At 37.4% G+C, this 15,987-nt stretch overlaps 1 protein-coding gene across 1 annotated transcript in view; it reads right to left on the reverse strand.

Annotated features, from left to right (window-relative positions):
- Window positions 1–5,659: 5,659 nt before the first annotated feature.
- Window positions 5,660–15,987, reverse strand: part of LOC136250272 (TGF-beta-activated kinase 1 and MAP3K7-binding protein 1-like) — a 59,796-nt gene continuing 49,468 nt past the window's right edge. The window contains exon 5 of the mRNA XM_066042456.1: window positions 5,660–6,093. Within this exon, the coding sequence (XP_065898528.1) occupies window positions 5,748–6,093 (346 nt within the window). The 3' untranslated portion in view covers window positions 5,660–5,747. The remainder of the gene's footprint in view (window positions 6,094–15,987) is intronic.

The following is a 15,987-nucleotide window of genomic DNA, read 5'->3' on the forward strand; positions in this document are numbered from 1 at the left end:
AAAGAAAAAGCATGCGGTCTGGTCATGAGACTGCATGCAGTGAAGATTTTCATCTGAACTTCTTGTATAAAAATTCTTTAGTGCAGTCAAACTACATGGAGCTGCATGCATGTCAATTAATATCAGCTCAATGACTATAATGATCAGATTTTCACCACAAACTTGTCACGGAATACGAACTTACCAAAAAAGTAGAGTTGCACCGATAATCGGTTGAATTATCGGTAACAGCCGATATTAGCTAATTTTACAAGTATCGGTATCGGCTACGAAGCGGAAATAATTTGCCGATTAACCGAAACCCACAATCAATCGTTAATGACGGCAATGAACAGGTGAAAGTAAAGAAAGAAGGTGGTGAATGTAGCAGTAAGTGGTTGTAACTGTTTTGGCTTGTTTGCACAAGTATGGTTGCAAGGCTATAGTAGGCTGTGTATATTTATCGGCCGCCCACGCAATTAGTTGATCACTCTTCACAAAGGGTCTGGAGTCCCACTAAAAACACTGTTTGATAAGCTGTCTTAGTTGTTTTATAACTACTTGGCTTCCTTTTCCATGAAAGGAGTTAGTTGCAAAACTATAAAAAAATAGTAAAAGTCTGCCGCCCACGCAATTAATTACATTGATATTACAAATACAGTTTATACACATAAACTTTAGGTGGTTTTCTGCTCCTCCTCTCCTGTTCTGAAGAATTGAAGAATATCGGTAAATATCGGCATATCGGTTACAGGAATAGGCAAATAATCGGTATCGGTAAATGTGAAAAAATGCATATCGGTGCAACACTACAAAAAAGCATACTGTTTTTAATCAGCTCTTTATGGTTATGCTGGTCAGTTTTAAATGGAGCACCTCCATTAGAGCTGTACGATTATCTAGATATATCAGATTATCGAAATAACATAAGACTTATTGAGATATGAAGATACATGATAGGTTTATTTATCTGATAATAGTAAACTTCTGTAAGTTACTTATATATATACCAAAGAATATCTGATGGTGTGGACACCTCCAACTCTCCCACCACTTAGCTAATTAACCTCTTTATATTATCTATAAAATATATTTGTTTCAATTACCAAGATATGTTAGACAATTGAGATAAATTCAAATAGAAATATCAAAATATGTCTAAAGTTGTTATTGCACACCTCTAACTTCCATATATTGAATGTGAATATAAAGCATGCCACTATCCAAACACCTGCATGTGTGCCAGTTCAAATACAGATGTGTTTAGATAAGTGAATTTGTCTGGATAAGTGCATTCATTTATATAAAATTCTGTTCAACTACTCTAATAGAACATACAATAAGTGTCAAAATGTGACTGGGCCTGTGAAAACAGGGCATGTGGGCACATAAAATTTGCCTAATTTTTCAAACTTTGATTGTCTATAACTTTTTGTACCATGATGCTATGGCTTTGAAAGTTTCAGCAGGTTTTAAGAAATTAGTTGGCTTTATAATACAAGTTATTTTATGGAATGCCATTATTCCATACCGGTGCTGATATATGACTTGTTATGTGATGGGGTGTAGTTTGTGCCCACATGCCCTATTTTACTGGCCCGGTCACAAATACTCTAGTAGAACAGTCATTCCTATACTGTTGGGATAATCAAGAGTCTGGATATTTGAGTACCTATACTGTATGTAGTAACTGGGAAAGTTGTGCACTGTATACTTTGGCATCAGTGTATGAGCATCAGTGTTGGGCAAGTTACTTTGTAAAAGTAACTAGTTACATATTATATATTACTTGCAACAGAACTATTTAGTTACAGTTACATATTACCCATAAAATAAAGTAACTGTAATAATATTACATATTATATTACTTTGTGTCCACAGCCTTAAGCTGTCACGTGTGAAACTACCACCTTATCACGTGACATTATTGCGTTGTTGGACAATGTGCAAATCTTGGTTATAAGTAAGAAGCTGGTGAATAAGCTTCATTCAATAGGCCTCGTTACTTCGTTGTGGTTAGGCGTTACTCAGAGGATTACTAACGAGATTAGTAACTTCGTTACTTTTAGTAATAATATTACGTCATATCAGACTCGTTACAGTAAATATATTACTTAGGTAACGCGTTACGTTTGGAAGTAAAGTATCTTGCGTTATATTACCTGTTTTCATAACGTATTTCGTTATATTACTTTGTTACCACAAAAGTAATAATATTACGTAACGCGTTACTTATGTAACGCGTTACTCCCAACACTGATGAGCATATACATTAAGTCAATGCATATAATTAGAGTTCAGTGTTTTTTCCGCTGTAAAGCAACCGTGTGCGTGGTGGAAAAGTTTACCTTCCATATTATTTACCCAGTAAAGTGACTTTTTACATACACTTCATGAACATCTACAGCTGTATATTTTTTTCTTTCTTTTGTTTATGTTCACATTCTAGTGCCATGCATGTGTATTAAATATAAGTTTTGTTGTTGTAATTGCATTGTGTATATGTATGCATTGTGTGTGGTGTATCATTATATGTGTGTCTCTCTGCCAAGGAGGAACGGCCATGGTGATCGGTAGAATTTAAATCAATAATCAACTTCATCCAATTCACACATATATGACAGATGTAATTTGAGAACACCGCTAGTTTTCTACTTGCATGCCAATATATATTAATTATATATAGATCACGAAACACAGTCTTACACAGACAACCACACCTAAGATAAGCCTATAGCTAGCTAACTGCCCAGTTAGTAGTTTAAACTAGCTCCATTATTATTTGCATGCATGCTTTCATACACATGAGTTTTTAAGCTACAAGATAACATGGTGACCTTTCAGGGTTTGGAAAAATGGGGTGGGAGGCAGTTTTTGAGATGACGCCGAAGTACCATATTTGAAAGCTATTACCTTTCTATGCCAATTCTGAGCCTTCTTATCTTAATCATTATTTATCTTCTTTTTTTCTTGCCTACCCAGCTCTTTATCCTTTTTGCCTAGTCACCAGACTGTCTTCTATGTTTGGGCTTTTGTTTATTCATCTCACCTGTAGTATAGTTAGCTAGTTTTCTGTTTTCTACTTTTTGAGATGTTTCTCTACTAATTTTCAGCTGATTAGTTCTGGCTCTCCCTAATTCCTATAATTTAGTCAAATAGCTAGCTACTTGTAACCTTTACAGTACACGGTGTACATGGATTACAGTTCATAGCGCAATGAACACTAATCATTAACATGAGTACACATTTGTGCATGTGAGCCAAAACTTTATGATGTTGGTGCAGTATACTGGTGTACACATAAAGGGTTACAGCATGCTAATTTGAGTGTATAGAGTGTACATGGTGTACAGCAGTATACATGAGTGTACAGAGGTGTACTGGTTGTACATGGGTGTACAGCAGTGTACGGGGTGTACAGCGGTGCATATGGGTGTACAGCAGTGTACGGGGTGTACAGGGTGTACAGCAGTGTATGGGGTGTACATAAGTGTAGTATAGTGTACATGGGTATACAGCAGTGTATGCTAGCTATAATACTTTGAATGCTCCAGTAGCTATGGGTTACACTTTACGTAAGCTTTGCACACAATCAGACATCAGCCTATTATTGTTTTCATTTTCCTATCATAGCTATCGTACACCGCAGTACTCAAAAATTCAATTATTTAGCTAAACTTATTAAATTTGCACTTTCTGCATTAATAACTTGCTCAATAACAGTAACTTTTAGTTTCTTCAAAGTTTAAAATTTGGTCAACTTTTGTATGTGGAAAAGTTGACATGACATGGTATTCCATTGTTTAGTCACCAGCTTTAAGGAAGTTTGTCAATCTATGCTAGACCTACCCAACTTGCAAGCCAGTGAGTCACCTCCAGCTACAATCCCTGCTAATGCACTGGTAACACCATTTAGACTAGATATTGTCATTCACAATACTGCCACTTATAGTTTTACATAAATTGAACTGACATGTCCATTAGATTATAATCATCACCTTTCACAGGCTTGATCTCATAAGCAAAACGAAGTAGAGTTCTAGCAGAATTATATCAGCTGAACTTTTCTAACATATATGAGACCTTCAAAATTAGGACGTTAAGTACACAGAAAAATTTGGAATTTTCAACTAGAATATGGATAAAAAGTAGCTAAATAGTAGATAAAAAGTAGCTGGAGCTGAAAGGTGATTTTTTGTACTGTACAGGTGATTGATTTTTTGTACTGTACTGTACAGAAATTCTGTACAGGTGATTTTTTACCTACTGAAAGTAGATAAAAAGTAGCACATCGATAAAAAGTAGCTGGAGTAGTGCATAATATTAAATCACAGTAAAACAATAAGAAGTGTTATATCCCTACTGTGCATTTCCATTATGGTATCTTGAGCACAGTAGGGATATAACACTTCTTATTGTTTTACTGTGATTTAATATTGTGCACTACTCCAGCTTGTTTCAGTACTTTTTATCGATGTGCTATGGTCCCTACTCTAGTTGAAAATTCCAAATTTTTCTGTGTACTTGTATATAAGCGCATGAAACTTAGACAACAGTGCATGTTCCCAAACTGATAAATCACAAAGGTCATGTCATCTCTCTTCTTATTGGCTACTAGTATAATGTAACATCAGAACGAGGATCATCATGAGTTGATGTCTGGTACAAGTCATATTGTGTCTGACGAATATTTTCCAGAATATTGGCACTGGCTACATTTTCAATCTCATGTTTGTTGATGTGTCTATCAATCATGTCAGCTTCTAGCTGATGTCTCTACAGGGTCACTAGTTTGTAGCTGAACTCCCTACATGATGGTTTCTTTGTAGCTGAACTATCTACAAGGTAACTTCTTCTAGCTGATGTCTCTACAGGGCCACTTGTTTGTAGTTGAACTCTCTACATGATGGTTTCTTTGTAGCTGAACTCTCTACAAGGTAACTTCTTCTAGCTGATGTCTCTACAGGGTCACTAGTTTGTAGCTGAACTCCCTACATGATGGTTTCTTTGTAGCTGAACTCTCTACAAGGTAAGTTCTTCTAGCTGATGTCTCTACAGGGTCACTTGTTTGTAGCTGAACTCCCTACATGGTGGTTTCTTTGTAACTGAACTCTCTATAAGGTGACTTCTTCTAACTTATCTTTCTACAGGGTGATATGTTTGTATAGCTGAACTCTCTACAAGGTATAACTTCTTCTAGCTGATCTCTGTACAGGGTGAATTGTTTGTAGCTGAACTAATGGCACCTGTCAGACTAAAAGGCACCTGTCAGACTGAAGTGATATCTATCAGTGAGAAATCAAGCCCATAGCCTTAACTGTTGTCAAGTTATGCTTGTTAGTAAATAGTAAGCAGAAAATTCCACTAAATATTTTATCTAAATTTTGCAACTGATTTGGAAGCATTTGGATGGCACTTTTGGGCTTGGTTATACCTAACCAATATTGCCAAGGTATGCTGCAAACCTCCATGATCCCTAATATACAGTACTACATACCATGCTGTATAATATAAGTTTCCAGAACACTGATTTTTTGATTTCTACTCTCCTCTACTACTCGTAGCCACATAGAGCGGAACCTCTCTTAAAGGACTTTCCACATAAAGGCAATGTACTGGGACATTTATACTCTCTTCTTATAACAGTAAAACTTGTTTGTTACACAGAGGTTCCGCAGTATATGTATGTATGTAAGTCATTTAGAAAGTACATATGCCCATGCAACCGTGGAAAACAACTACTGAACATGCAGTACAAATGTAACAATTTATGTTATATTGTTGAACTGATAAATCACTAAGGTCATGTCATCTCTCTTCCTATTGGCTATTGCAAGTTCAGAACGAGGATTGTCACGAGCTGATCTCTGATACAAATCATATTGTGTCTGACGAATATCATTCAGTAATTTAATGGCAGCATTGTTGATACCATGTTTGGTGATGTGGTCATTAACCATCTGAGCTATCCTATCATTTCCACTAGTATGTTGACCTTCAGCCTCCAGTGTCTTGTATACTCCATCAGTCATCAGGATGAGGTATTTGAAGGATGGATCAATTTCCACTGAGGTCACATGTGGTATAGCAATTCCTGGTTCATCAGTGGCATGACTGTAAAAATAAATATTAGACATGGTTATGTACACAGTATCTGCATAATACAATCAGCTAATTTCTATTATTAGAGAAAAGGTACTTTAGGACATGCACTTGGGTCATTGTATAAGTGTAAGTGCCACAAAAAACATTGTGTGCATTTTAGAATTTAATGTAACCCATGGAAACAAGCATATGCAGTTAGTTTCTAAGTAGTAGTCAGTGCTTAAACACAAGTCCTATATAGAATGGTGGGGTGGGAGTACACAATTGCAATCCAATGTTAAAATACTTGTGTAAAGTACTATACATTATGATAACTGTAACATTGCCTAAGCTGTTTTTATTTCTCTTCACCTGTTACAGTGACTAGGCAAATTGCGATCACATTTTATTGCTTTCCTTTTAATTCTTTGGTCTTTCATTGTCTTGAAGGCTGGTTTTCTATACAGGAAGTTTCCAGCTAGAGATTTTTGGAAATTTTACAGTGAAATACACAAAGTTGTATTGGGGCTATTTTATGCTATGAACTATTTAAATGTATAGCATACTGAAAATTATAGCATATAGACTGCATAGGCAGTGGAAGTAGGGCCATCCCCACTTTTGTTGTTCAATGCTTGCAACAAAAGATTGAGATACTCTAATAGAGCAGTCAACCACGTAATAAAACAATCATATTGTAAAACTGTAGATACACAGTCACTTAGTTTACTTTAGCAACACAGTGAAAACAGTTTAAAATATGCTTACAAAATTTTCTAGGGTATGCCCCAGACCCCATCTCCTTAAAATATACCGTATTTACTTGGTTGAATGCTGCAACATTTATTACCTTAGTTCTAATAATTGATGCAGCGAATATTCGAATTTGAAAATGATGTTGAAGCCCTTATTTTTGAAGTCAATCATTGTACCACTCAAATGCAGCTACTATTGAAGGTGCAGTGTTTAACCAAGTAAATATGGTAATTCATGTCTATCACTACCACTGTCTACTTTATAGTCAAAATTGACCCACACACACACACACACACATACACACACACACACTCTTTGAGGCCTGTTAACCGCTCTTGAAAGAGGGTCACTGCACTTTAATCCTCACCAGATCACATCCACATCCTTGTATCCTCCCTTTATAGAGTAGTCCCCAATACTCCTAGTGTTCTCCTGGGTACCCAGTCTACCTGACTTCTTCAGCTTCTCGGGGTCTAAACCGATTGCTGCAAGTCGTTGTATCTCCTGATCATTCTCAACGCCATGATCTTCACTAAGTTGTCTAACGCGTAAAGTAAGTTGACCATGTTCTTGGTAAACCAGGATGGCTCTGGAGTCTCCAGCATTAGCCACAAACAATCTCTTCTTTGTGATAACTGCTATAACTGCAGTACATCCTCCAGAAACATGCGATTCTAACTGTTGCAAGCGGGCTACTTCAGTAGGAAATATCATTTGTGCTTCATAAGACTTCATGGCCTGCACATTTTAATGATATTATGCGTACATAATGGAACTCATTAAAGTGACCATTTGAGGACACCTACATAGTCCAGACACTTAGTTAAGGTCCCAGAGTATCTCTTATTGATACATAAACTGAGTGACTGGCATGGAAAATTAGGACACCTGGTACTTTTGATAGGTTCCAAGGGTGTTTGCATATTATATAGGACCGTACTACAGTGGACCCTCGATTATCCGACCCCAGTGTTCAGATAAGTGAAGCCCATAAATTTACATACAGAGCTCTGTTGAAATACTTTAATAGAAGATACACTTTTACTCAAAATACTCTAATAGAACTGTCATTTCCAATTTCGGATAAACAAAAGTACGGATAAACGAGGGTCGGACAACTGAGGATCTACTGTACTACAACAAACACTTACATCTGGTATTTTTGATTGCAGCCGTCTTTTCTCAGAAACAAAAGGATCAATACTTTTAAAGAAGTTTTCTTCCACATCACTGAAAGATTGCACAAGAGCATTTTCAATTTGACTGGGATTGTCTGAGTTTGAGATGCGCAGCCAACTGTCTTTACCAAACACCCACCCATTTAAATACTTCTTTACAAACTTTGTAGGCAATATGCCATCATGACCATCAAACACACAGAGACACAAACTGAAATTATTGGAATACACTAGAACTTCATCTTCATTATCGTGATCCTTAGTGGATGGAGCGTCTAGAGCATATCGTTCATTTGGTACACTACCTAAATCAATATTGTTTGCTGACATTATCCTATGGAGAGACAGTGACAGTGCATTGACATCTACATCCATTGTCTGCTATACAATAATGTACTGTGTGGCCCTGTGTAATGCACTTTTCAAATTATTGCTCCACTGCTCCCCCCCCTCCCCACCCTCCCTTAGGCATATATGTGGCTGTGGTGGATATATGACACACCAGAATGTCAAATGCCCCATAGTAGGGTGCAAACCTAGTATGTCCAATCCTCACCATAAACTCCAGGGTACATGTAATACAGGGATTTATCCTTGTATAAAATGTAGCAATTACTTGGTCGCTTTCAAATGCCTCATGGTGTTTCATGTCAATTCTCCCTGTAAAGCCTCACCTACGCCCAAAGGGGAGGGGGGATGATAGTGGGGCAATATTTTGATAGGTGCATAAGTTTCACCAAACTAACAACTGCCTATAATGGAGAGATCAAGAATAGAACACATTTATATCCCAAACAGTACTTAATTAACCACCCCTCTCTTTAAAAAGCTGCACACAAGTGTTAGTGTTACTGTGTCATACTTTTAACATTTTAAATGTTACTACAAATGTAAGAAGTTTAAAAGCTCTCTTTTACATACAGTGGAACCTCAGTTATCTGAACCCCTTGGGACCAATGGTGCTCCATAAGTCTGAAAAGTCCACATCTCTGAAATTACAAATAACCGTAAAAAAAAAAAAAATCTATATTAGCATTTCAACTACCCTAATAGAACAGTCACTACTCTAATAGAGCAGACATTTCCGTAGTTCATTAGCTGAGAATCCGGATAAGTAGGGTCCAGATAACCGAGGTTCCACTGTACAATGCCTTGATAATAGTATCATCACTGTTACACACTATTCACAATATGAATGGAAATACAGTACCTTATTACCACACTCCAAGCTATATAGCTTTGTAGCAATACTATGACAATTCTATCATGGTAGTTCAATACACCTATATAACTAGTACAAAAAGAATTGCTATACTGAAATCTGACTAGAACACTAAATCTATCAAAATCTCTGCCATCTCAAAAAATAGGTTATCACAGCAAATGCTTGGCAGTTGGGGTCCATGTGTCAGGTACACAATAGGGTTTTGAATATGATGTATTCCATGATCACTACATAACTGTTGCTAGCCCATGAGTCTCTTTACAGGAACATCTTCATGTATCTGGTGGCATTTTGAATAGCCATGGCATTGACCCATAGATCCTGCAGTTATTATGGCTGCCCAATTTTATAAAAATTCATTGTGGTTTACATTTGCAAAATGTTTTAAGTCATAATTAATGACCAGATGTCTGTACTGTTGGGAACATTCCTAGATAACAATCTGTACAAATCAGTAATAACATTAGGCCTGTCACAGATAATAGTAACATGTATGTAATCACCTGGGGTTAATGTATTTGTTTGTAACTCACTTTTAATTTACCTGTCACAAATGAATCATTCTCAATTTTGTCCAGCTCATGAAAAAATGCAAGAGTTTATTTACAGTATGGCTAAACTTTTAAGAGATAAAGATTTTAAGGTTGGGAAAGTTGAAATTTAGGTACATATGTCGAGGATGCACAAAGCCTAAGGAGATTCACTTCTTTAAGCATTGAGTCTAACATAAAGTTTAAGGATTCAATAAACACTAAACAGTAAAAGATTTAAACTTTCTAGTTGCATGTAAGCATTGAGATACTCTAATAGAGCAGTCACTTATTTTAATGCAACAGTCAGAAAATACTGATACTTCACAATTCCTTCCTTCTAATTTAGATTTAGTGAGTATAACAGGATTGCTTTTAGAGCATTGCTTAAAGACATGATGGGCTACTTTTCAAAGTACGATTGGCTTAAGCCTATTGTGTACGTGCATGTGTGTGTGTGTGTGTGTGTGTGTGTGTGTGTGTGTGTGTGTATGTGTGTGTGTATGGTGTGTGCACACGCGTGTGTGTGTGCATTTTTGCATGTATGCAATCACCATTCTATGTAGTGTGAAGTTGCTGTGCTTGAAAGACCTGTTTACAAACTTGCAGTAATGGAGACCTTTTTGTTGCACCGTACAGTGAATGAAACATGCTAGAAATTTCTATTGATAAATTCATTGGTGCCAGCAATTAGCATAAGCAGCAAATCCGGGGTCAATAAGTACTACTGTTAGTTGAACCACGGACAGACAGACAGCATTTCAACTTTATACAGTAGATTATGACTACTGAACCTGCACATACCACATCATTGATGCAAGGCATGCCTTAAACAAATTGTTATCATAGTATAAATTTTGTGCCTGAATGCGCACCCCAACAATTAAACGTTACACTTCGTTTCCAGCTATTTCTACCCATTACACAATATTACAAATGAAGAACAGAACAAGAAACATCTCTGCAATCAATCCTGTTGCTATGGAAAATATGGGCGATAAGCGTAATAGTTATTCAACGCAGCCACAGGGAAGTAAAGCTGTATTGCACTGAATCAACACTTTGCGTTGCCAGTGATAACAACTGGGACACAAAGGAGGACAAGGTAGGTCCATGATTCGTGTGTTTACGTACAGCCGTCAGTGAAAAGGCACATCTTCAATGTCAAATGGTGAAGAAATCAAACCTGTACCCTCATTTATTGTCTTGGATGGAGGCATCAGTTAGTAGTAAATCAGTCAGCATAAAATTCTGTTAAATAGAAAAATATAAATTTCATAGAAATTTGTTGGAAGGGGTTAGAGTCGCTCTGAAGACATTTATAGGTTATTCCTAACGGGGCTGAGCTGTTATAAAGGAAAGGTGAGACTGTTTTCAGGTGATATTATTGGGCAAGAAAGCCCAAATTACCGTAATCCCTAAATATAGTCAGTAAACTGAGTACTCTAATAGAACATACATTACATCAATAGATCTGCAGAATGGTTGGCTCGAGGGGTGTACTACCTATTGCTCAGGATAGCTTAACAGTTCTGTTGATTTCGGTCTAGTTCTATCAGAATATCACTGGGATGGGTATGACCTTGAACAAGAAAATGCCTTGTGACGCATCTGTTATGTGCAAGGTTACACGCCCCTCTATTATCTCTGGTTCGTTATTGTTATTGTGTTCAATGTACAAACCGCATACATGAGTATTAAAGTACATGATATATTACTCATTAATTGTTCAAGGTTTTCTAAACTGTCTGATTCAATCACATCATCAGGTAGAAGATCCCATAGCCTTAATGTTCTAGGGGAAAAGGAATTCTTGAAAGATTCAATTCTTGATTGTAAATGGATAAATTTGTTCTAACCATGGGCTCGACCATGGGAGCAGAGCGTAGAAAGTGTGAGGGATGTCAATTTTTTAAGATAACATATTATGCACCTATCAATGTATTGCCTCACCACCCTCCCCTCGGGTATGTTATTATTATTGTTAATTAGCAAAGCCCACTAGGGGCAACACGCTAATGGGCATTACAATCACATATGGGGCTATGGGATCATGTATGGGGCTATAGTGGGGATTTGACACAGCCAAATGTCAAATGCCCCATAGTAGGGCAAACCTATCGTGTCAAATCCCCACTGTTGGCCCCAGTTGCAACAAGGGGATTTGACATGGCATAGAAAGTTACAACAAAAACATACTTAAACGCTTAATGAACGATCGTCAAATGCCCCATAGTGGGGCAACAGTTCCGTGTCAATTCCCCATGTAAAGGCCACTTACGCCGGGGGGGGGGGGGGGGGGAGGGCAACACATTGATAGGTGCATTAAGGAGGACCGATTTCTACGTAGTTGGAGAGGTGAGATTGTTCTACAATGATCATGTAATAGTGTTAAAACAATGTACAGAATGTACGTAAGGTTATTTGTAACTTAACAACCCAGCGCGCGTGTCTGCAGCTTGTTGCTACCGCTCGCCAATCGCGTAGGTTTGTTAGTTCTGTTACCACCCCAACTTATTATCAACACATGCGCCCATTGTGTACTACATGTACTCTTAAATTTACACACTGAAGTACCTGACATGACACTTCGACTCGTACTGAGATCGCGAAGACCCAGCCCGCCACTATTTAATTTTAAATAAGCGCAGCTAAAATAATTATCTAATAATTACTATTAGTAGGCATTCCAGCCCGATTTTTAAATTTTGGAAAAACAGGCTTTTTATATGCTCAATAGATAGAGTATTGATTGCCGATCTCAGAAATATATAGTTTGTTGGGTTGGAATTAGTTACTTTGGCATGCACAGTGCTTAAAAACTAAAAAAGGGTACATTTTTTCTCCAGGGATCCCCATACATTTTAAAGGGAAAAATGGCACAATTGAATCAGGAAGCCATCTAGCAATCTGGACTATCTTGAAACTGCAGTTGCTTCTAGCTGCAAGTTTGTACATGTAATGAGAATAACTTCAGGTCTTATTGGATCTCAGCAATCTTTGTATAGCTACTTGCGGTGGTGAGCACCTATTGCACACTGCTCAATACAATGGTGTATACCCATATAGGCAAGTGGCTATCTCAAGTTGGTAAAAACATCAAGTTAACAACTTATAAAGGTAAACAACTAAAGTGGAGGTGCCACAATGATGCAACAATACCTAAGGTGGAGTTGTGGTTCAATTATGGCATAGTTATGCCGACTTTGAAGTGGTTCATACTTTTGAGCTGATGACTCAGCCATCAGAAAATTGCTCTGGAGCTGAAAATCGCTAACCCGAGTGAAGTAACTATGCACTTTAAAGTAAGCACCAGTGACTACTTTCCACCCGACAGTACGTTTTTTTAAGTTTTAAAGTATTCTACATATATTACAAGGTTTGAAAAGATTACAAAACAACACAAAACGTACTTATATGTAACGCACACGATAAAACTAAGATTTTCATGATGATCAGCGTGTGGACAAACCCCACAGCGATTTTTATCCTCATTGGAGCTCAGATGACGGAGCAATCCCAAGTTAAACACGAGTTGTCATTTTGTGCCAGGGTTCTATTGGGGAATATACGGAGAATTTTTTTATTAAAAAATCTCGGATACTGGAATGCCTACTGTTAGAGGCGTAGAGTGTCTAAGCATAGCCATAGGTCACAGCAGGTCATGGTAAATGGAGAAAAAAGCTCTGTATCCACGGTGTCCTCGGGTGTTCCACAAGGAACAGTCCTGGCTCCCCTTTTATTTTTGTGCTTTATTAATGATATTATACCAAAGATATTTCTTCCTCTATTAAATTGTATGCAGATGATGTGCTAATCTATAGATGCAGTATTGATTCAGATGATGATTGCAAAATACTTCAAAGAGACTTACTTATCCTTGAAAACTGGGCACATAAGTGGAACATGTGTTTCAGCCCATCCAAATGCGAATTCTTAAGAATTACTAATAATAAAGACATTGTCAAGTTCCAATATTCAATTCTAAACTCACAGATTAGAGAAGTACAGCAAGCCAAATACTTAGGTGTGACACTAAACAACAAGCTTACATGGTCTGACCACATCCAAATCATAACTACACAGTAAAAACAAACTAGTGAACGTCACTACTAATGTCTGCCACAATACTCACTATTTTTGTGTAGTGACGTTCACTACTAAATTTGTAGTGAACATCACTACATTGACCACCAAGTAGTGACGTTCACTGCAAAAAGTAGTGAACATCACTACTAAAGTAGTGAGTATTGTGGCAGAGCAATTCACTACTAATTTTTTACAGTGTAAAAAGGCAAATTCATCATATGGCTTTATACGACGGAATTTCAATACTTCAGTGCCCAACCAACATCAAGAGTTCACTCTATTTAACTGAGTCTTGCAGGGGCGGATCCAGGGGGGGCTTTGGGGGCTGAAGCCCCCCCCCTTCACATTTAGGCTTTACTTGATCAATATGCTGAGTATTATAATGAAATTTTGTCTTAGCATAATTCTAATAGAGCAGTCAGCTAACTACTCTAATAGAACATTCACTGGAAACCTGTAGTTGTTTCTGTTATGGAATTTTCCAAATTTGCCTGCACCTATACATACAATGAAGTGCATTGGTCTGTTTAAAAGGCTTCATTCATCTACTTGTGCATGACAATACTTAATTCAGGTACACAATTTCCATTGAAAATGCTCTCAGATTCAATCTTGTATTGTTCAAATTTCAAAATTTTCCACTTTCAACATTATTATTCTAACATACACCTATTCAGTGTTGTGCAATTGTGAGAGGGGTGCATGTTGTCTGTACCTACCCAAACTTTTCCATTAGCAAAATGCTTTAGAGAGCCATACCTATCATGAATCTAAAGGCTGTATGTAAAATATCTACAGGCAGAAAATATTATGAATTTTATGTGGAAATGTCTCCAAATTGCAGTATTTTAGCATCTATTTGTCAAAAATTTCCTTTGGGGGCATGCCCCCAGGCCCCCTAGTTCCACGCACTTCTACCCAACCTTGAGTTAGCCCCCCCCCCCCCCCCTTATAATTCCTAGATCCACCCCTGATATGGGAGGACTAAGGATAAACAGCAAAAATTCACCCTATACTTCCCCAAGCAAAATTACATGCATACATTTTTTTTTGCTATATTAATGTTGCTGCTGTTGTTGTTAGTCTTTTTTTTTTGTACATATACACACTCCTTGCCGTGCCCACAAAATCTCATTTAATTTGCTTGGTCTGACTGTGGTCACATGAGACCGAGGACTAATAATGTATATTGTATCTTATTACTAATGATGGTTCTCTTTTGTTATATGTCTAGTGAATTGCATGGTTAGTAAATATGTTTTCTGATCATGCATGGTTAGGGTGGTGGAGCTGAGATTGTCACAATGTAGTTAAGAATTCTGATGGTATTGATGATGGACCAGACAAGTTGAGGATTCCGCCAATCTTACATCATTTAAAGTTTCTAACATCATGATGTTCGATGCATTACTAAATCTATCGTAATCAGATGTAACCCACCAGGCAGCTCTATATGCTGCACTTTTCTATGGTTTAGATGCAATTTGTTGATGTGGATCCCAAACTGATGCTGCATACTCCATGATGGGGCTATAAGATTTATAAACCCCAGGTAGATTTACCTGGGACTAATAAATCTCTATCATGGGACGATCTATGGTGAGGTAGCAGAAGCTTCACAGAAGAAGAACAGTTACTCAAGTTACATCTTTGAAAGTTAAATACTAGAGATGCTTTGGTGCTGTTTTCACAATAATGATTTGACCAGGGTAAAGATTTATTTAGTAGGACACCCGAATAGGAAAGTAGGACGCCCAAATAGGAATGTTCTTATAAAATGTGGTTGTCTTAATGGTAATTGTGTTGAATTGGGTTCACCGGGAGCACCTGATTAGTATATGTACTTACTTACATTGAACTTCATTTGCCAAACTGTGGCTCATTGGGATAGCAAGTTGAGGTTGTGTTGAAGGACACAGCAGAATCATTCTTGGATTTAAATATTCAGGCCAGACTAGGGGTCTTAGTATAATAGATGTGCAACTTTCCAGATAAGCCAACTCCAACTGTAATGCCGGCATATGTGAATATTTCATGGCGGCTACTATATATAGTAGGGAGCTAGTGAGAATCGCCTATGATGCTAACTACCCTGGATCCCTGTCCACCTCTGTTATTCTGTGAATATTATCCTAACAAGGACCTT

Source organism: Dysidea avara, chromosome 3, assembly GCF_963678975.1.
Source record: "Dysidea avara chromosome 3, odDysAvar1.4, whole genome shotgun sequence".
Taxonomy (NCBI): Eukaryota; Metazoa; Porifera; class Demospongiae; order Dictyoceratida; family Dysideidae; genus Dysidea; species Dysidea avara.